Here is a 21,931-nt window from a genome sequence, read left to right as displayed (position 1 = left end):
TTATCGTATAATTATTTTTCTGTATAACACAAAAGCTAGAATGTTTCCTCCTGTTCCTCTATAAAGACTAGACTGTCATTCTACATCACTCATGCTTGTTTTCTGTATGGATGCATTTATTTCTTTTCTGCTTTAGAGTTATATGTTGAGTCATATCTATCTATGATAATGCACTTCTCAGTGTAGTTTACCATTAGTTGTCAAAGCAATCCATAGTGAGGGAGTGATGCTGTAGTTATTGTGTCTGAGACAAGAAAAAAGTTGTTTAACATGCTAAGGGACTTTATCAAGGTCATCAGGCATCTAAGGGAGAAGAGAAAAAAGAATCCTTTTTTTTTTTTTTTACTGTCAAGTCTTCCAAACTCTACTTGCATATTTAAGCCTTGCTTACACCTCAGAGACACCAGATAGCCCTTTACAATATAATTTACATTTAGGGAAGCTTTACATTTGCAGAAATAAATGAAAAAAATATGTAGAGAGTCCTCCAGATACTTTTCTATTTTATTATCTTACAACTGTGAGGACATTTGTTGTTATCAAATTAAAAATACATCATCAACCAAAGGGCATATGTTATTCACATTTCCTTATTCTTTTAAGATAGTTATAGCAGGTTCCGCTGCTTGCCTACTTACCAAGAGATTATTTAAATTTGTTCCTTACTGTTTAACAATCTGTACCAAGTGTCAAATGGTGAACAATTTGAATAAAACATTAAGCAACATTAAATTAAGACTCAACATATAAAATCAATAACAATAAAGCCATGCATATATGAATAAAATGTTGCCTAAATAAATGAAAAGGGGGGCAGATGTCTCATTTAGAAGGAATCCTGTATCTTCCCTCTCTTCAGAAAGAGAAACATAAACTCCCACTTTCTCCTGCCCATGAGCATAGCCTGGAAGGGAGAGAAAAGGAGGTACTGTAGAGCGGAGGAGTCAGACAAACCCTACCTCAGCCCAGGTAAGCTGGGTGAAAATCAACAGTGGTAAATCATGCTGAAGTCTGTGGAAATGTCATAGTAAATTCAGCCTTAGGAAACTAAATAACACATGATATCCTAGGACATATGAGGGATTTTTCTTAAAAGAATAAGGTAGTATGAGTAACAAATGCTCTGCTATATTTTTAAATGTGTGTATTAATTATAGACCAAATTTTCTCCACAATTTCTTCATTGCCTCTTTTACATCTTTGTTCCTTAGACTGTAGATGATGGGATTCAGCATGGGAATCACAATGGTGTAAAATATTGACACTACCATGTCATGGTTTGACGCATAGCTGGAACTTGGCCTCATGTAACTAAAGAGGATTGTACCATGGTAAATAGACACTCCAGTGAGGTGGGAGCCACATGTAGAGAACACTTTTCTTCTACTCTCGGCAGAGTGCATGTTCAGAATGGCAAAGAGAATGAATCCATAGGAGATGAGAACAATCAGGATGGTAGTGATCTCAATCAAGCCCACCAAGTATAAGAGTAGAAGCTCATTGGTGTGTGTATCAGAACAAGAGAGAGCAAGCAATGGTGGAATATCACAGAAGACATGCCTAATTTCATTAGATCCGCAGAAGGACAGACTGAAAGTGGCCACTGTGTGTATAGTACCATGCAGAACTCCACCAGAATAGGAAGCTACAATGAGTGTCACATAGACTCTGGGTGACATGTTCACTGCATACAGAAGTGGGTTGTAGATGGCTGCATAGCGGTCATATGCCATTGCTGCCAACAAAAAGCATTCTGTGGTCCCTAACGTAACAAAGAGAAGCATCTGTGTTGCACATCCAAAAAATGAGATGGATTTATCTTCTTCCAGGAAGTTGACCAACATTTTGGGGGTAACAACTGTAGAATAACAGGCATCCAAGAAAGACAAAACACTAAGGAAGTAGTACATGGGGTTGTGTAGCTGAGTATCCCCAATGACCAAAACCACCAGTCCAAAGTTTCCTATCAGAGTGAAAAGATAGATAGCAAGAAACAGTAAAAATAGAAAGACCTGCAGTTCAAAGTCATCTGTGAAGCCCAAGAGTATAAACACGGTAGCTTCTGTCACATTCTGTAAGGGATTCTTGTGGACATCCATGGCTGATGCCAATCACTCCATTTTGATTTTGAGTTATATAATGCACATGAAAAGTCTCATATAATCGTTTCCTCATTATGTCTATGTTTGGTCCTTAAGGCATAGTGATCTCGTTGGTAATAATGAGGTGAGCAATGACAAGTAATTTTTAGGAAAGCAGACAGATGTCACTGTATAAAGCAAAAGAAAATGATAATTACACTTACTTGTCAGATAAATGTATAAAGTTAAACATGCAGCAGTTAAAGTAGTATTTTTATCTAAATAATTTTCTATCACTCTGTTCAAATTATATTGTTTAAAAATTTCCATTCTTATTATGTACATTTCTTTTATAATATATATATATATGCATTTCAATATCTTGACATGAAAGAAAATTGTATCACACTCCCATCCTTTCTTTCCTTGCCCCTCACAGGTATCCTACCTCTGAATTTCTTCCATGTTTTCCTACCAACACTCTAAACTTGAGAGTCTATTTTTTGCTTTATTATTGTTCTTAAAAATATAAATATTTATGCAGAAATATACAAACACATTCTCTGGGCCAATTTTTATTGTTTGTATATATACACTTTCAGGGAAGGCCATTTTGCATCGGACCTCCTATGAGAGGCTCCTATCTGGAAGAGTCTAATTCTCCCCCCAGGGTGGGATTCCAAGAAAATTTTGTCTCTTTTATTTGTTACCATTGATATTACTACTGGTCAGGTCCTGTTTGAGCAGATAATTTGATTTTCAAAGACTCATGAATAAACGAGTAAATTCAAACTATTATAATGGAAAGTTCACACCCGTGTAGTAGTCCTTGTTATGCTGTACGCACATGAAATATTATTTGTCAATATTTCTGATTTTTAAACTTGAGATTCCCACACTTCTATCACAGGTAAATTTTAAAGTGAAATGCCATGGCAAAATTTTTTAAAAAATCATTTTAAAATTTTTTTATCTCTACTGAAAATCTCAAGAAAACAGAACTCATCGAACATAATGATGTAATTTCTTCACAATAGCTTTTTTTTCTGCTGTCACAGACTAAGAGTTTATAAAATATTAAAAATAGGTACACAAGAAGACAGGAATGATTCAGTCGTGTAAATATATACATTTACAATATGCATGTAATATGAAGCATGGTAAAGTTTGCCAAATTAAATTGAACATTCATATCAGTATGAGGAAAAAAATAGAATTCCTGTCACTTTAGAACAAGAAGGAATCATGTAGGTACCTTGTCCCAGATGTATCTCCAAAGTCTATGTGAGTGTTCTGTTCTCATGTATAGATGAATTTTGCGGGTGACTGCCTGGATATGGGAACTAGACAAGATTGCCGGGCAAAAACTGGGAACTTGGGATGAGGTGGTATGGGGCCAAGGGGAAATGGGGTGAGAAAGGTGAGAAGGGGAGATTGGGGGAGCTTGGGGGAATGGGATGGTTGGGATAAAGGAAGGGTGGACACGGGAGCAGAGAAATATATATCTTAATTAAGGGAGCCATCTTAGGGTTGGCAAGAGACTGGACTCTAGAGGGGCTCGCAGGTGTCCAGGGAGATGTCCCCAGCTAGTTCCTTGAGCAACTGAGCAGAGGGAATCTGAAATGACCCTATCCTATAGCCATACTGATAAGTATCTTACATATCACCTTAGAACCTTCATCTGGCGATGGATCGAGATAGAGACAGAGACCCAAATTGGAGCACCGGACTAAGCTCTTAAAACCCAAATGAGGAACAGAAGGAGGGAGAACATGAGCAAGGAAGTCAGGTCCACGAGGGGTTCACCCACCCACTGTGACAGTGGAACTGATCTATTAGGAGCTCACCAAGGCCAGCGGGGCTGGGACTGAATAAGCATGGGATGAAACTGGATTCTCTGAACATGGCGTACAATGAAGGCTGATGAGAAGCCAAGGACAATGGCACTAGGTTTCGATCCTAATACATGAACTGGCTTTGTGGGAGCCTAGCCTGTTTGGATGCTCACCTTTCTGGTCCTGGATAGAAGTGGGAGGACCTTGGACTTCCTGCAGGGCAGGGAACCTGGACTGCTCATTATTCCCGAGAGGGTGGGGGTTTGGAGTGGGGGGGTGGGGGTGAGAAGAAGGGGAGTGAGGGAGAGAGGGAGATGTGTGGGAGGAGGGGGAGGGATATGGGAAACACGGAGGAGGTGGTAATTTTTCAAAAAAATAAATAATAATAAAAAAGATGAATTTTGCAATGTGACTAAACAACAAAAATTGTTTACTCATTACTTACAAGATTATATATAGTACTATTTTACTATATAGTAAAATATAAAAATGCAGTGAGATTTAGTTTGCATAAACATGGATAATTTAAAATTAAGATAAGAATCCAGGGAGGTATTTTAATACAAAACATTGTCTTTGATGGCTATTTTAATACTAGCCTATAAAGTCATCTGATCATTTAACTGCAGGAAGATGCAAGGTATGCAAGTCATGGGTTTAGAAACATAGGCTTAAAATATTCTTCTAATCTCTCTTTCTTTTATCTCTCAAAATCGGTAATGGAATTTATTCAAAAATGTTTACTGAATAGGAAAGGGGCAAAAAAGAAGTTATCACATTAAAAGAAATACAGTGAAAATGCCTAATAATGCAAATGAGGTTCAAAAATTAATACTTTACTGAATAAACATAACAAAATCCAGGTTAATTGCAATGCACTAGAGGAATGTGACCTATGCTATAATTCTATAAATTTGTTTCTCCTCGCAGGTCTAAGATAAAGAAATTTTAAAAGATTAAGAATTGTACTCAGAGTCTGAATCCTGATGTTAGTCTCTTAGGCTCCACTGAAAAACAGTGTGTACTTCAAAATGCTAATTAATAATCTCACTTGATTCATTTTACCACATAAAAACAGAGAATTGTAGAAGAAAGATTTTTTGTATCCATCATAATATATTTCCAGAATAAATAATTTGCAGTATACATAACTATAAAAAATAAATTCTAAATTTTATTTATATAACATATAACAAAATGCTAAGGGAATATAAAATGGCTTTTAAAATAAAATATTAAACAATTACTGAAGCAGGCTCTAAAAACTTATGTATCATATCTTATTTTGAAATTAAATACAATGACTCTCTAAATTACTGTAAAAGAAGACTCATCTACCTGTCATGTTTTTTGGACTGGGAATATGTCAGTACAATAATATGGATTTCCTTAAATTATTGTAACATTTTGACCAAATATTTTTAGTAAGTATTGTTTTGATATTGACTTAAAAGCAAGTGTATGGTATCTGAACTGATGTAACTTTTATTTCCAAGCAGATTTTATTAGAGCATTAACTGAAAAATTGTAAAAGATTTAGACATAATAGGAAAAGTGCCAAAGCTAGTTAGTTTTTCCCAAGATCAATATTTAAAAATGTATTTCTCTTAAGCTACCCTTAAAGATACAAGAAATTTTATACTATTCAGTAACAAATAGTGTAATTTCAATTAATTTAGAAGGAAAATTTATGTATAAGGCATTTCAACTACAATATCCTCAAACAAATAAAATATTAAAATAAATTTCTCAATTCTCATGATCAAATCCATGGCAATAATATTGAAAATACTAAAACCAAGATGAAAATCATAGCAAAAAGTATCTACATGATGTGGAGCTACTGAAATAGGTTATAAATGATATGTTCATTTCTCTTATTTGATCTATGCAACAACTTATGAAAATATTTAATCTAATATCATCTTATAAAAAAAAACGAGGATCAACTGGGTGTACAATATAACCGGATCAGACAATTATCTATTAGACAATGAAGCATTCAATATTTAAATTCCTTGCCAGTACAAGACATACTTTCTCTATGACTATACTATGTCTTCATTGTCTACTGTTAAACCTGGAAATATCAAATCATAAAAATAAAAGAAGACAGCATCTCTCTTTGGCTTATTATATGAGAGAAATTACATTTAAACAAACTGCACAGTTTAGAAATAAACAGCTAAAATTATATCTACATATATGGTCAGTAAAAAATGTATAAGATACAAATAACTAGTCAGAAATTGAAATTAAAGGAAACTGAATCATAAATCAAAAAATCTATACATAAAATCTCACTGAAAGCTAATATTATATTTTAATTGTTTTCTTTCATAAAAACATGTACCTTCTAAGGTATATCAAAATATGTGAGTAATACCTCATGTTTAGTCCTTTCTTTTCTCAGAAGTCATTGATTCAATTTGCAACACAACTCTGTTTGATAGGGGCCTCCATATCAATTTTAGGTTCAGACTTATCCTATACCTTGAAATCTATTGTAACACTTAAAAAGTTTATGCATGAAGAAAAACCCTTGCTTACCTACAAAAATGAGCTGCTTGGTCAATTAGGAAATGCTCTGGTTGCAATGCATATAAATGATTAAGCCATCTTGTCATTCACTTTAAAGGCCATGGTGATGCCCCTGGGAAGATTCATGTTCTTCACTGGGACAGAAACTTTCTTTTTTTCAACTGTAAACAAGTGAATAATGCTAGAAAAACAGATTAAGTCCTGAAAATGATCATTTGGAGGCATTTAAGTGTTGATTCTTTGAGAAAGTTTTAGTTTAATGAGATCCCACTCATCAGTATCAATAGCTGACTTTAATTCTTGGACAAATAGAGTCCTATTCAGGAGCTCCTTTCATATCTATATCATGGACAGCACCGCCTATGTTTTCTTCTATCAAGTTTATATCTCACATGTATGTTTTAGGTTCATTTGGAGTTAGTTTTTGTGCAGTGTTATGGATGCTAGTCCAGTTTCATCCTCTGCCTGTGGCTATCCTTTTGCCCAGTGGCATTTGTTGAAGATGCTGTATTTTCTCCAGCTTATACTTTATGGTCAAATATCAAGTGGCTGAAATTACCTGTACTAAATTTAGGTCTTTGATTTTTGTTCTATTAATATATATGTCAGTTTTGTGTGTGCCAGTAACATATTGTTCATTTTTGGTTTGCTTTTTTTTTTTTGCTATATCTTGTAGGATGTAATAAAAAACAAAAAAACAGATATTAGTGTTAAAAATAAAAATCTGACAAACAAAGTGTACAACCACTTGCTCTTACCTCTACCTTAGAAAGAAATAGGCAATTTCACCTCCAGAAATACTCAGACTGAGGCTGAGCCTAAGACCTGTCTCCTCCCATCTTATATTCCTCTCTAGTCCTGGGCTTAAAGACAGGTACCACTACACCCTGGCCTCTATGGCTAACTAGGGTGGCCATAAAGATGTGTGCCAGCACTGCCTGGCCTGTATTGCAATTTGGTATTAAAGAAAGATTTATTTATTAAAACAAAAATAAAATATCAATATCATGTCTCTGTAATATAAATTAATATTTGGAGTAGCAATTTCTCTACTAATATATGTTTTTGCTAAGGAACATTTTGGATGTTGGGGTCTTTTGTTGTTCTTAGTGAATTTTGTGTTTTTCTCTAATTTCTGTGAAAAATGAGGTGGAAATTTTTATTGTAATTTTACTGAATCTGTAAATATCTTTTAATAGAATGGCCATTTTCAAAATATTAGTTCTAGCTACCTGTGAGCACGGGATATCTTTTCATTTTTTAGTCTCCCTTTTGTTTGTCTCTCATCAGAGATTTAAAGCTTACATTTTATATGTAGTTTACTTCCTTGGTTGGGTTTATTCTAGATACTTTATTGTTTTTGAGGCTGATGGGATTGAAATCACACCCATGATCTTATTCTCTGTATGTTTGTTGTCAGTGTATAGAAAAAGTGTTGATTTCTTTAAGTTGATTATGTAACCTGTATTGCTCGTGAATTTCTTATACTTTCTTGAATTTTTTTCTGTTAGATATTTTAGAATATGAAATGTATAATGTCATGTTATTTACAATTAGAAATATTTTACTTCCTTTCCTATTTGTATCACTTTTAATTTCTGTTTCTTGCTTCATTACTCCAGTTAGTATTCAAGTACAATGCTGAAAAAGACCGAGTATAATGAACACCTTTGTCTCTGTTTTGAAGTGAATAGGATTGCTTTAACCTTCCCTTGATTCAGGATGATATTGGCCATACAATTCTTGTATATAGCTTTTATTATGTGAATGTATGTTCCCTCTATCCTTACAATCTCTTATATTTTTATCATGAAAACATGTTAGATTTTGACAAAGATTTGTTTCTCTGTCTATTGATGGAATTAGGAGATACTTTACTTTGCATGCACTTATGTGATTTATTACATTTATTGGCAACATATATTAAGACATTGTACATTATATAAATAAAGCAAACTTCATGAGGGGATATGACCTCTTTTTATGTATGTCTGTATTCTATTTCACTTTTTTCATTGAGCTTTTGAAAGTATTTTCATCATGGATAGTGTACTGTAATTTTTTTTTTAGATTCCTTATTTCTGCTGTTTTATTTTTTCCTTTTATTTATTTATTTGTTTAAAATTTCCACCTTCTCCCATCCTCCCATTTTCTTCCCCCTCCTCCTCCCCTCCCCCTTACTTTCCAGACCTAAGAGAAGTCAGGGTGCCCTGCCTTGTGGAAGTCCAAGGCCTCCCCCTCCATCCTAGGAAGGTGAGCATCCAAACAGACTAGGCTCCCAAAAAGCCAGTACATGCAGTAGAATCAAAATCCAGTGTCATTATCATTGGCTTCTCAGTCAGCCTTCATTGTCAGCCACATTCAGAGAGTCCGGTTTGATCACATGCTCATTCAGACCAAGTCTAGCTAGCCTTGGTGAGCTCCCATTAGATCAGTACCACTGACTTCATGGGTGGATGCACCCCTCGCGGTCCTGACTTCTTTGCTCATCTTCTCCCTCCTTCTGCTCTTCATCTGGGATTTGAGAGCTCAGTCCAGTGCTCTAATGTGGGTCTCTGTTTCTATCTCCATCCCTTGCCAGATGAAGGTTCTATGGTGATACGCAAGATCTTCATCAGTGTATCTATGGGAGAAGGCCAGTTCAGGCACTCTCTCCTCTTCTGCCCACGGAACTAGTTGGGTTTTAGTGATTTTGGTGAGTCTTCCCTTGGTTTTTGTGTTAGACTGCTCCTGGTATGATAGGAGTGTAGAAATGGTTTTTCTCTCTTTTTTTTCTTCCTTAATGCTAGTTTAAAAAGGAACAGCCTTATATCTTTTTTAATGACTTGCATAATCTATATTCTTGGGACATTTTTAGTATGAAGTCTTTTGATGCTGCTTCATTTGCCATGCGTCTGTTTAGATTGATGGCTTATTCCCATTGAATTTTGACATTTCTTGTAGGCTTTTGAGCTTAAATATGTGCAGATTTAAAACAATACCTTAGGACATCTTAGGGAGGCTGCAGTGGTCATCGCCACTCCGAACTTCATCATGCCGCCCAAGGATGACAAGAAGAAAGATGCCGGAAAGTCGGCCAAAAAAGACAACGACCCAGTAAATAAGTCCGGTGGCAAGGCCAAAAAGAAGTGGCTCAAAGGCAAAGTTCGGCACAAGCTCAACAATCTAGTCCTGCTTGACAAGGCTACATACGACAAACTCTGTAAGGAAGTGCCCAACTATAAACTTATTACTCCAGCCGTGGTCTCTGAGAAACTGAAGATTCGCGGTTCCTTGGCCAGGGCAGCTCTTCAGGAGCTGCTTAGTAAAAGGCTTATCAAGCTGGTCTCAAAGCACAGAGCCCAGGTAATTTACAGCAGAAACACAAAGGGTGGAGATGCCCCAGCTGATGGTGAAGATGCTTGAACAGGTTCAATCAGCTGTACATTTGGAAAAATAAAACTTTATTAAATCAAAAAAATAAATAAAAAAATAAAACAATACCTTATAATTGTCCGAATTTCTTTGGTGTGTATGTTGGTATGATTCTGTGTTCATTTTTATTCTACTAATTTATTTATGTCCTCTCCCTCTCTCCCTTTATTTATTTAAAACAACCTTCCACAAATTCTTTTTATCTTCTGTAAGAATTAGGACTTAAATTTGTTGAATATATATTATTTTCTTTTTCTATTTAATTGATTCTTTCTTTAAATTTCCTGACACCAACTGGGTTTCTGTTTTGATTGGTTTGTTTTTCCAAGTATTTCTGTTTTAGAATTAAGTCACTTATTATCCTCTTTTAGAATTTTACTGTGTCCACAGGAAGCTACAAATTTCATACATATGACTGATTTCAGTGCTTCCAAACAATCGTGGTTCTTAGCAAAGGGGGGCCAAAAGAGTGAAGAATATGAGTTGGAATATTGCCAGACAACTGTATTTTCTAAACATGAAAGGACAGTTGTACGTGTAACAAATGAAGCTCAGCATGCTAAGACCCGTGCTAGTTTATGTGAGGCGAAATTACAGCACAGCAATGATGTGTGAGCACAATGTCTCACACCTAGCTGAGGAGCTCTTAGTGATTAACATCCAGTGGGTAGAGAGTCAGTTTACTTTGGGAATCACCCCTCAGAGGTTAACTATATTCATTCCCTCAAAAGCAACTGATTAGCAACAGCTTCTCGGCTATGGGTGGAATTTGTACTTACATCCATTCCCCATTCAGAATTTTTGTCTGGCTTGAAATTGCATAGATTAGTGCAGCAGACCCAGGCGCTGTTGTGTCATGTTTGTAACAGTAATGTCTATAATCCCAGCAAATGTATTTTTTTCTACATACATTCAGTGACGCTGGCTCTTCTAACCATTCTACTGTTTTCTGTAATATTTCCTAAGCCTTGAAGAAGGGAAGACTTGCGTGTTCTCATGTTCTTTTTATATTGACCAGATGTGTATCTCTTTATTAACTGCTACTTACTGCCCAAAAAAATCTTGTCTTATGGAGGTTGATAAATTCACTAATGTAAAATTGCTGAAATAAGTTATTAGGAACCAGATTATTGCTATATTCTTTTAGGAGAATAATAGTCATAGGTTCTACCATAGGATCTGTAACATAGTAAGACATGAGATTTTGACAGCTAACAATTCCAATCATAAACCCGGTGTTTTGGAGAGGGATTTAAATCAAGTAGAAAGCAGTTGGTTATTCCCACACCATCCATGGCAGCTATTGAATGAATGGCCATGACCTGTTAGGACAATCATTATTTCATCTCTCAGCATTCTCAGCTAGTTAAGTCCGTTAATGACTTTTCGTCCATGGTAGAATGGAGAGAACATTTTATTGCAATGAAAGCTATGTTTCCTTACCATAAAGTTCTTGAGAGTAAACAAGAACAGTAGTGGTAACTTGCAAGTTTAGAATGAGGTACTTGAGAGGGGTCTAGTGAAAAGAAAGTTGCAATGGATGGTAGATGGATATCTTGGAGATATAAATGTAAAGGAGACAACAGTGAAAAGGGGGCTTAATGTTCTCTGTCACCTGAGTTTCCTTACTTTAATAATAATAATAATAATAATAAATTCAATCTTATGAAAGCATGGCAGCAATATTGAACTGCTGGCACCTCCATCTACAGAAAACATTAGCAAAAATAACATACCTAGGAGGAAAGTAAGAACCAGTTAAGGTTGTCATTTTAAAATTCAGCACTTACAACATTTCTTAGTCCTAATAAACCCTCAGCTTATTATTATTTTGGATTAGAATAGATTTTGTATAATAATAAATTACTAAGTTTATAGAGATATACTCAGTTTAGCAAAAATTAACTTAGAGATGTATGTCTAAAACTGCAAAATGTATCACTAATAATAAAAACCCAGAGACAGAAAATCAGAAAAGCAAAGAAGCCAAACTACTAAAGAAGTCTTAACAATTCTGGGTGGCTATAGATTGAGCCAGCTAAGTTTATCTCTTCTCCTTTAAATTTCCTCTAGTGCCAAGATTGAAGGCATGACTCCCTACTACTAGGATTAAGGTCAGATACCATCACCTGGATTTGTTTCTGCACTGATTTTATGTAGCCCAAGGTAACCTTGAACTGACAGAGATACATCTACCACTGCCTTTAAAATTCTTGGGTTAAAGGTGTGTGCCACCATTACCTGGCCTGTAGTGGTTTTAGTTTTGCCCCTGGTCTTCAGGCAGGATTTATTTATTAAAATACAAATAATATACTACTATACCAAAATCCTAATCTTATATATGCAAACTGTTAAAGAGAGGAGATCCATGTTAATGTTCAGTCACTTTTAAGGTATCAGATTCTTTAAGGTGCTCAGAACTAAATGTGTAATTATGCTAAGTACAAATTTAATTCTTTTACAAGGACAACCTTTGGCCTTCTATATATGATTTTAATGTTGATCATAAAGCAAGTAACTAAAAACAAGATTTTTTATTTATTTTATTTTTATTTTAAATAAATTTATTCTTTGTGTAGTATATAGCAGTAAATAAAGAGAGGCACACTGTTTAATATAAAGAGAACATGAGTTATATCAAAACCCCTTTCCTCAATGCTCAAGGATTATCACAGAAATACAGCAGAAGTACTGAGAGAGCCAGAAATAGTGGATGTCTGTAGAAATTAATGAATAAATAGATAGATTTATTTTGAAGTTTATTTAAAGTCATATATATAGTTAACAAAAGCTTACTTTGCCTCCATATAATAATGCTCTAAACGTTTTATCAAAATAAGAAAATTTATTGTGCTGTTTGTTACAAAATCTTTATATTTATTCATATTTTTTGTCCAACCTTTAAAAGTATGATAGATCTCTAATGATCCCATGTGAATTGCCCAATGGATCCTTCATGGGAAAAATTAAAACCAGCCCAACTCCTAGTGCAGGAAAAATGGCAGCTAAAACATTTAGAGCTCTTGATTAGTCTTTAGAACACTATTTTCATAATTTATAAAAGGACAAAAATAAATTTTGATTATTATATGATTTCAGGAGTGTAAATTTTATCATGAAAACAATGGGGTCCCTCCAGACATGGCTCCCTGCTCCTTCTCTGATTCCATAAGATCATTACATTATTATCCTTGATTTAAAGGATTTTTTCTCCATTCCCTTCCATCCTAATGATAATGAACATTTTACATTCTCTCTCCCTACTTTAAATAACCAACAGCCTATGACAAGCTATTGATAGATTTTACCACAGGGATGAAGAAAAGCCTTACTATATTTCTATCTTTTGTACCTAAAGCTCTTGAACTGGTGCTGACTAAATTTCCTGGGATATCATTCATTCATTATGTGGATCACATTCTCCTCTTCCAATCAACTCATCAATACTTAAGCAAATACTTATTTTTCATGATAGAGAAACTAAGAGAACAAAAATTAACCGTGGCTCCAGATAAAATACAACACCAACCATTTTATAATTATTTAGGATATACTATTACTCAGTGGTAAATTTTCCATTTCCCTTTTAGTTTAAAACTTCCTAACCAATACAACTCAGTTACCTACAAAGGGTTTTAGGCACTATTGATTGGGTATGCTCTTATTTGCCTACTACTACTAAGGACAAGACCCCACTCTTTAAGATGTTTTCTGGAGACTCATGGATAAATTCTATAAGAAAAATATTAAATAAAGCTACTGCGAAAGCAGTAGCTCATAGTATTAATCCCTTTCTCCCCTATCAATTACTTATCAGCCCTTCCTCTTCATGTCCTACTGTGGTAATAATTCAAAAAGGCAATGGTGTTAAATAAATTTATCTATGCCATAATTCTCCACAACAATCTGCAACTCCTTATTTATAATACATTATAGGCTTAATAATGATGAAAGGACACATCCTAAGTAATTTATTGGTAAAGGACCTACAAAAATTATTGTGCCATTGAATAAAATGTAGGATGATTATTAGATATCCCCCAACTACTGAATATTTTCACCCTGCATTGCACTCAAATAGTTTCTCTATTAGAAACTGCAAACATTAAATCCCACCCAAGTGCTAGTGCTATTTCACAATTATTTCTCTCCCTTCAGCATCTATATGAACATAACTCAGCAGTTTTTCATAACTTGTCTTCATGTTTGTTCTAATTTGCCAGATCCATTAACATCCAACAATGAAGACCTGTTTTGGGTACCAGCTGCACAAGACGATCCCAACTTGGCTAGCTGAAATGGTGCACATCTTGTACAACATTCTGGCCAGACCTCCACAAAATACTCAGAGACTAAGAGACTATTTGCAACTTTAAAAGACATTGATCTTGATATTTAACCATCATTTTACTTTCACAGGATCCCCCAGAAAGAACATCGCCCCCATGACAGCTGGAAGTAATTCTAGAGGACGACATCCCCTCTCCCAGTAAAGTTTGCCCCTGGGTTTAGGGACATCATATTAAGGGTTGGGAGGTTGGGGGAGGAATTTTATAAGCTTAGGGATCATTTTGGAAAAAAAAAGATGATGGGATAATAGATTTATAATTTTGAGTTACTGTTTTTAGACAAAAATATTGGTATCGATTCTTGTATATTGATACAAAGTTAAATTATATTGACTATTGTATGCATGTATGTTTCTACCACTGTTTAAAATATTTTTTATGTAACATATATTGTATTTATATATATATATAGTATATATTTACCGTATTGCAGTGTACATTTCTACCTCTGATTAAGATACTTATATAATGTTTATGTATTGATATATATATATATATATACGATATTGCAATGTATATTTGTACAGTGTTTATATTTGGAGGTCATTATCCTCATTTGTTACACAGTTGTTTATTGTCTTAGTCTTTAAGTTAGAAAGATATTGAGAATTATATAGATTAATAGTCATCTAAGTTTGTCATTTATAATTAGACTAATCAGGTTCTTTATATATAGAGAGATTATACTCAGTATAGATAGATAATCTTCAACCTCTTCGACTGTAGAAAATGGCCTTTAATATAACTCAGAGTTTCATGATAGTGAGACACAATTGCTCCTGGCAACACCACTCTATTCCCAAGAGAATGTTGAGCACCAAAGACACTCAAGTGGGAGCTTGTCTTCTTGGCAGAACTGGCCTTTGGGTTAAGAAAAGCCCATACCTCAACCACTAACAGAGATACAGAGCGTGCATCAATGGACAAAACAGGACTGTCATATCCTGCCAAGACAGGGTAAGATAGTTTTGAAAAGTTCCTTGCCTTTAATAATGGTATGTCAGTTATGTTAGGCCTTAGCCAAAGTTGGTTGACTCAACATTGCAAATGAGACTTTGGTTGATTGCCCAGGTAGTCATTTGTCTCTGTCAATTGTTGCACATTTTGGATATATCTCGTTTGTTAAGTAATATTTATTCCCTTCTCAGATCTTTGACGGAGTTGAAGATTATATAATTGTAGTTACTCTCTTCATTATTTAGACTCCTTGAGATAGAATGTTTATCAAAACTTTTGATTCTCAATATGGTTTGTTATATTTATTATTTGTTATTATTTTATATAGTTGTATTTGGTTTGGTTCTGTCTTATTTAGACAAAAAGGGGAGATGTAGGGATAAGTCCCACCCCTTAGGGGTCGTGTTCGCCTCAGGCTAATGTTTGCCTATAAATTTGGCCAGGGTGCTCCCAGCCGCTGCTTCTGCTTTCCTGGTCTCCGCAGGAACGGTGGTTCTGTAAGTCTATTTCCCCATTAAAGCTGTCTATATTTTTACAATCTGTCTGCATTCGTTTACGCCGTTACAAATGATGGATAATTTGGTTGGACTAATCTAAATGATCTGTCCAAATGCTACAATACAGACTTAGTCATAATTAAATACTATTTAGAAAGCTCTCAAAGTGTAAATTATAGTTGTATGGATATGAAAACAGGAATATCTAATGCATTGCTTACTAAAGTTGATATTTTTATGCCAAGAAAACAACTGTTGGCTTCATTTGACACATGGCAGCAAAAAAGAACAATCTTTCTTTTTTTTTTTCCAAAGGAGACACATCGAATACTGGGCTCCTAAAAATAAATTTATTTGGCATAGGAGTCACCCAGAAGTAATATGCACATAAAGCAGGGGAAAACACAGAATCCTCCGATACATATATTTATAGTGCTTTCCATGAAATCCCAATCCATTGTTTTTCTTTCACATTGTTTATGCTTACTCGTATACCTATTTTCAGAGATGACCGTTTGGCTCTGAACAACAAGCTGGTGTATTCTTTTCTGAGGAAGATTATTTCTTCTAACCCCAGGTTTCCTCAATTGCTTACAGTTCTTTGAGAATGATTAAGGCCTCATGTGCTTTTTACTGCCCAGTTTAGCTTGTTCATTGGTTTCATGCTTGTTCAGGTCTCCTGTGAGCAGACATTTTGCTGAAATTAAAGGAGAATCTGCAACCACTAATATATAATTCTGCATAAACACTAACAAACATCTATAAGCGTTTGTCCTTATACCAACACATAAATGTTACGTTCACCCCTAAAGGAAACTTCTCTTTAAAACAGAATGGAGTATTATAAAAAACACACACACACACAATCAAACACACACAAAAAAAAATGTGGAGTCCAGCCTTAATACATATATCTACAATACAACTCATTCACCTCAGACTCAGGGAACCTTTGTGAAAGGGAGGGGATGATGGAATGATTGCATGAGTGAGAGGATCGAAGAGTTTTCTGTGAGACTGTCTTCTACAATGAAGAAGATGATGAAGAAGAGATTTTTTCAAGTTTTAAGTTTGAACATTATTTAATCAGATATTATCACTCCCAGATGATATAGGAGACAGAAATCACAAAGCAAGGTATAAGATATTCCTTATGAATATCAGGACTCAGCGAGGGAGGCATTAGTACTCTTTAAAACAATAAAGGCTACTGTCATTGTCCTTGGTGCCCACTGTGACTACATTATAAATTCCTAGAAAACATCATATTGAGTAAGGTAACCCAGACCCAGAAAGACAATATTCATATGTACTCACTCATAAGTGTTTTTTTTTAGATATAAAGCAAAGAAAACCAGCGTACAAATCACAATCCCAGAGGACCTAGACAACAATGAGGACCCTAAGAGAGATATACATGGATCTAGTCTACATGGGAAGTGGAAAACGACAAAATCTCCTGAGTAAATTGGGAGCATGGGGACCATGGGAGAGAGTTGAAAGGGAGGGAGAGGAAGGTAGAAGAGCAGAGAAAAATGTGTAGATTAATAAAAGATAAAAAACCAAGTAAATTCCTATTGCTGAAGATGTCACATGTTTAAGTTGTATGCTATAGAAGAACCAATCTCTTATGGATTGAGAAACTCCATTCAATATTTCTAGGTTTATACTGTCAGAAAATATTATGTGGGCTTGTTGGAAGAAAATGAAATAAGTGGTTACACAGAGCTGGATACTGTATATAGCAACAATGATCTGCAGGACAAGATGTGCCCAGTGGTGCAATAGAAATATGACTCTCATGGAACAAAAACTGTTTTCTGACTGGATATGAGGCTGGACCAATAGGAAGAAATTTTGTGCCTGGTCTTGTAATCTTGTCCAAAACCCCATGGTTGAAGAAGTTATAGGCTTTAGGGTAGAGTCTGCTGTCAGGCTTTCACTAAATGGTTATGTTGCCAATTTGTCTTATGATAGTTTATATTTTTACCCATATACCTCAAATGCTCTCAACCTTAATTAAAGAAGACTTTTGTTTAAAATAGCAGTAAATTCACAGATGCTTAACTGCTCAAAGTGTGGAGACTATGAGATTTAGGACTCAACAAGAATAGAACGTACTCATTAAGCCCCCACTACCCAAGCTCAGAAAACATTGAAGAAAAAGAGGCATAAGAAGAACAGAAAAATGAAATAGAATGCTGACAAATGCTGTCTTCTGAAATGACACTTTTGGACTGACAGTAGTTCATAATTACCTGTACCAGATCATGTCAGCCAATGTCCTGACAAGATGGGGTGATCTTGAGGTCATGTTTTCATGAGGAATTTTTAGCAGTTGATAGCCAACAGAGGAAAGAGAATCAATTCTTTTTTTGCCCCCTTTGGAGTGACCTCTGGTAGATTCCCATGTTCTAGTTGGTGAATCCCACATTTATACATATATGTACAACAGTAACTGAATTTAGTATTTTAACCAAAAAAAGAATAAAGTCATGACATAAAGAGAGGACATACTGCATATGAGTTATCAACCACAAATGTAAATAGTATAAACATTCTTACTTAGGCTTGAATTGATGCAGATTTAATACTAAATGACTCTGTCTCTATCTACATCCATCGCTAGATGAAGGTTCTATGGTGATATGCAAGCTATTCATCAAAGTGTCACATGCAAGCCTGTATTCTCTCACATAAACAAACACACAGAGCTATATTACAAAATTTTACCAGAACTTTTAACTTTAATATAATGTCTTAGGTTTAATAAATTTTGAAAAACAGGTAATTTTTAAATGTAAATTTCTGTTACATATAAATTTTTATAAATACAAAAATATGATATCATAACCTGCTAAATGTTTTTTGAAATTCATTTCCTGTTACTTTATTACTAAACAGTAGAGACTTGTTTAATTATACAGTGTATTTTAAATTCAAGTTTCTTTGTCGTGTTTTGAACTCCAACTTCTGATTAAGCAAGTTTGGGTCCTTAATTTTTGCACTGTGTTGCATAGCATTACCCAGTACTTGTCTTCTTGCATTGGTTTGCTTTACTCAGCATCATAGTGTCCAGGTTCAACTTTTATTATCACATATTGCATTCTTTAAGTTGAATGATATTTCTGTTTGTATTTACTTTTAATTTATCTAATAATATGTCAACAAATAAAGCACTTCCCATATTTTAGATTTTTAAAGCATTCTACAATAAATATGAACATATTAACTTCTTATGATATTACTATTGCTTCTTTTATATGAAATCCTAAATTTGAATTGCTAGCATATACAATTACTAAATGTACAAAGTCACAGATGAATATACCTTTGCTTCTGGCAATTAGTGGCTAAGTTCCTGGCATTTCATTTATATTTCAAATGCTTCAGGGATAATCTGCAAATTGTATGGCATCTCCTTAGGGGGAGTTGCAAAAGGTGAAAAAATCTTTAAATTGTACTCAACTATGCCTTGTTAATCAACATACGGATGAATCAAAAGAAGTTTCATTACAAGTCACAATGACAGACAGTTGTGTGTCCAGAATCTAAAGCAATGACTGAGTTTGCTCAGGTTTTGTCATCACAAGTAAGTGACTGTTTCTGACGAATTTTTTGTGATTTATGCCTCCCAAGACATCTGAGGAACAACTGGATTTCTCTCTTTTATCCTTTATGCCTCCGTTTTCAGATTATATTTGAATGTATTGAAATATGATGAGACAGTAAGCAACATGTTAACATGTACTTCATGTTGTCTTAGAAAATATTTGTTTACATATATGCATGTGCTTATAAACGTAAATTATTTTATTTATCATGAAAGCCAAAAATGATAGGAAGAGATGGTGCATAGGTGTCACACATATATGAAACTATTATATGTGTATGTATGTATATGTGGCAAAAGCTGTAAATTTTCAGTATTTCATTTTCATATTTGTGCACTAATGACTTACCTTCTCTGGTGATGTTTTCAAATCATTTTTAAAATTTAGTATTTTTAAAGGAATCCAGAGTATGTTACTGAACGAGTATTTGTTTCTTGAAGTTTATCTTGGACTCCTTTTCCTTCTGTTTATTTTTTCTCCAATTATGATTTTTCATCTTATGTATTATATTTTATTATTGTCTCTTAAAAACCTGTTTGTTTTCTAATGAGAGACAAAAATGGAGCAGATCTAGGTGGAAGAAGAGGTAGAGAGGAACTGGGCTAGTAAAGGAGGGGGATATGGTAATCAGGATATATTACATGAGAAAAAATTATTTTCAATAAAAGAAAAAATACGAATAAAATAATTTTCAACATTTTTTTCTCTTTGAAATCCTTTGTACATTAGTCCAAAGGGAATTTCAAAACTCTCCTTTGATAATAGCCTGTATTTCTCCTCATTTCCTCTGATTTCTTTATACTCCTCAAGGTTCATATTTATATAATATACATCTTAACCTATGAGTTGGAACCCCTTTGGGGAAGGGGGTCAATGACCCTTTTACAGCAGTCTGCATAGTGAATATTTAAATAGTGATTTACAACAGTAACAAAATTATAATTATGAAATTATGACAAGATAAATATAAGATTGGGAATCACCACATGAGGAAATGTATTACAGGGTCAGGTCATAGCATTAAGAATGTTGCAAACTACTAGTCTAGTGTGACTTGCTTTTCTGTATGGAGTGGCTTTGGAATTTTAGGAAATATTATAGAAAATGGCTGATGTGTAGTATGTACTACCTAGTAGCCATTTGAAGCAGCAGGCACTCCCGAGCAGTCATAACACTCATATAATGTTATAAATGTAGAACATAAAGCAAACTAAACAATATGTATCAATGTGTATGCTGGCAACAAAGTAAAGCAGGAAATAATACCTTAGAGAATGATGCCTCTTTCTGAAGATTAAGATGTTTGCTTGAAACATTACTACAGACATTAAGGATATATGCCTTGCCATGTAGGAAGCTGGGGAGTGATGTCAGGATAACAAGCCATGAAGGGTACTGATTGCTTCTAATGAGAGGGGAGTGTGAATGTCCTTGAGACCTTGGAGCTTCCAAAGTTTCTTTGCAATATTCTGCTTCACAGACTGTATCATATATACACCACTGCTTTTTATATTATTCTACCCATATTTCTGTAACTTGAGACTGTTTTTTAAATAAAAAGGAAATAATTTTTCATGAGGTTTACTGATCCACGAGAAATTAATTTTAGGATATTTTTGATCATATGAATATTCTCACATAGCTATTTTATATGAAAATTAGTCAGAGAAAAGAGCTAGGTGAGGTTAACTGTTGGCTTGATAGAAATGATGGGATGGAAATAGGCAGAGGTTTCCAAAGGAAATGAACAATTGAGCTGTAGAGTTTCAGAGTCAGGGTGTATCTTTAAATCTGAAATTTAAGGGGCTGGGAAGATGACTCAGCTGGTAAAGTGTTTGATGTACAAGCAGGATGACCAGAGTTCAATCCCAGGACTTAAGGGAGGGGTAAGGGCAGTGCCACACACCTGTAATTCCAGCTTTGAGCAGACGTAGCTAGGTACAACCACCATGCTCAAAGTCAGCCTGTTTATTCTGTGATCCCAAGGTCAGTGAGAGATACATAAGTTGTAAGTGACTAAGAAAGATTGACATCAACCCTTCTTTTTCAAGTGGTCATCTTTACACACACTGGCAACGTATCCACATACATATGGTCAGAGACACACCACACACACACACACAGGGAACTTCAATGAACAGTAATTTATTGAGAGTTGTTGCAGTAAAATGATTGTGATGGTGAATTGGAAAACAGTAGTTGTCTTCCTCTGCATATGTATAGACTTAATAACCAAGTCCACGATCCACACATTGGGGGACTCACTCACCTAACAAGATTGTCACAAACTTTTTCATTTGTTATATTCTTTTGCATTAATATGTGTGTGTATCTTTCTTCACCAATTATCTATCCATTATAAAATAGTGTATCTGTGTTCTCAGTACTATAATTAAAACAAGTATAGACACTGAAAGATTTGCTCCTGTGAGTAAAGTCAATTAGTTGCAAAATTTTGATTTACTTTTCCTATTTCTAGATATTTTCATTTATAAAAGTCTGTTTAATCTTAAACATTTTATAATTGAAAGTTTGACTCTTTTTTGAAAACACTACCTTGCATAACTTGTCAGATGATACTATTGGAATGTACTAATTCTGTTATTGTGTCTCTTTTCAGGAGAGATTTTCTAATAAAACTTC

General features: G+C 34.6%; 2 protein-coding genes across 2 annotated transcripts; one reads left to right on the top strand and one right to left on the bottom strand.

Annotated features, from left to right (window-relative positions):
* Window positions 1-1,151: 1,151 nt before the first annotated feature.
* On the bottom strand, window positions 1,152-2,120 carry LOC126497735 (olfactory receptor 5T3-like). Its single transcript, XM_050135912.1, is given in 1 exon segment — window positions 1,152-2,120. A coding segment is annotated over 1 exon segment (969 nt).
* A 7,370-nt stretch (window positions 2,121-9,490) lies between these two features.
* Window positions 9,491-9,862, top strand: LOC126497572 (40S ribosomal protein S25-like). Its single transcript, XM_050135675.1, has one exon. The coding sequence runs from the start codon at window positions 9,491-9,493 to the stop codon at window positions 9,860-9,862; it is 372 nt and encodes a 123-aa protein (XP_049991632.1).
* Window positions 9,863-21,931: the final 12,069 nt, after the last annotated feature.

This window comes from Alexandromys fortis, unplaced genomic scaffold (assembly GCF_014885135.2).
Source record: "Alexandromys fortis isolate MF-2015 unplaced genomic scaffold, M_Fortis_MF-2015_v1.1 scaffold_23, whole genome shotgun sequence".
Taxonomy (NCBI): Eukaryota; Metazoa; Chordata; class Mammalia; order Rodentia; family Cricetidae; genus Alexandromys; species Alexandromys fortis.
Note: the sequence above shows the minus strand (reverse complement) of the source record. Positions and strands in the feature narration are given on the sequence as shown.

Bases quoted from the DNA above. Each gene is read 5' to 3' on its own strand.
- LOC126497572 (XM_050135675.1), top strand. From the start codon at position 9,491: ATGCCGCCCAAGGATGACAAGAAGAAAGATGCCGGAAAGTCGGCCAAA.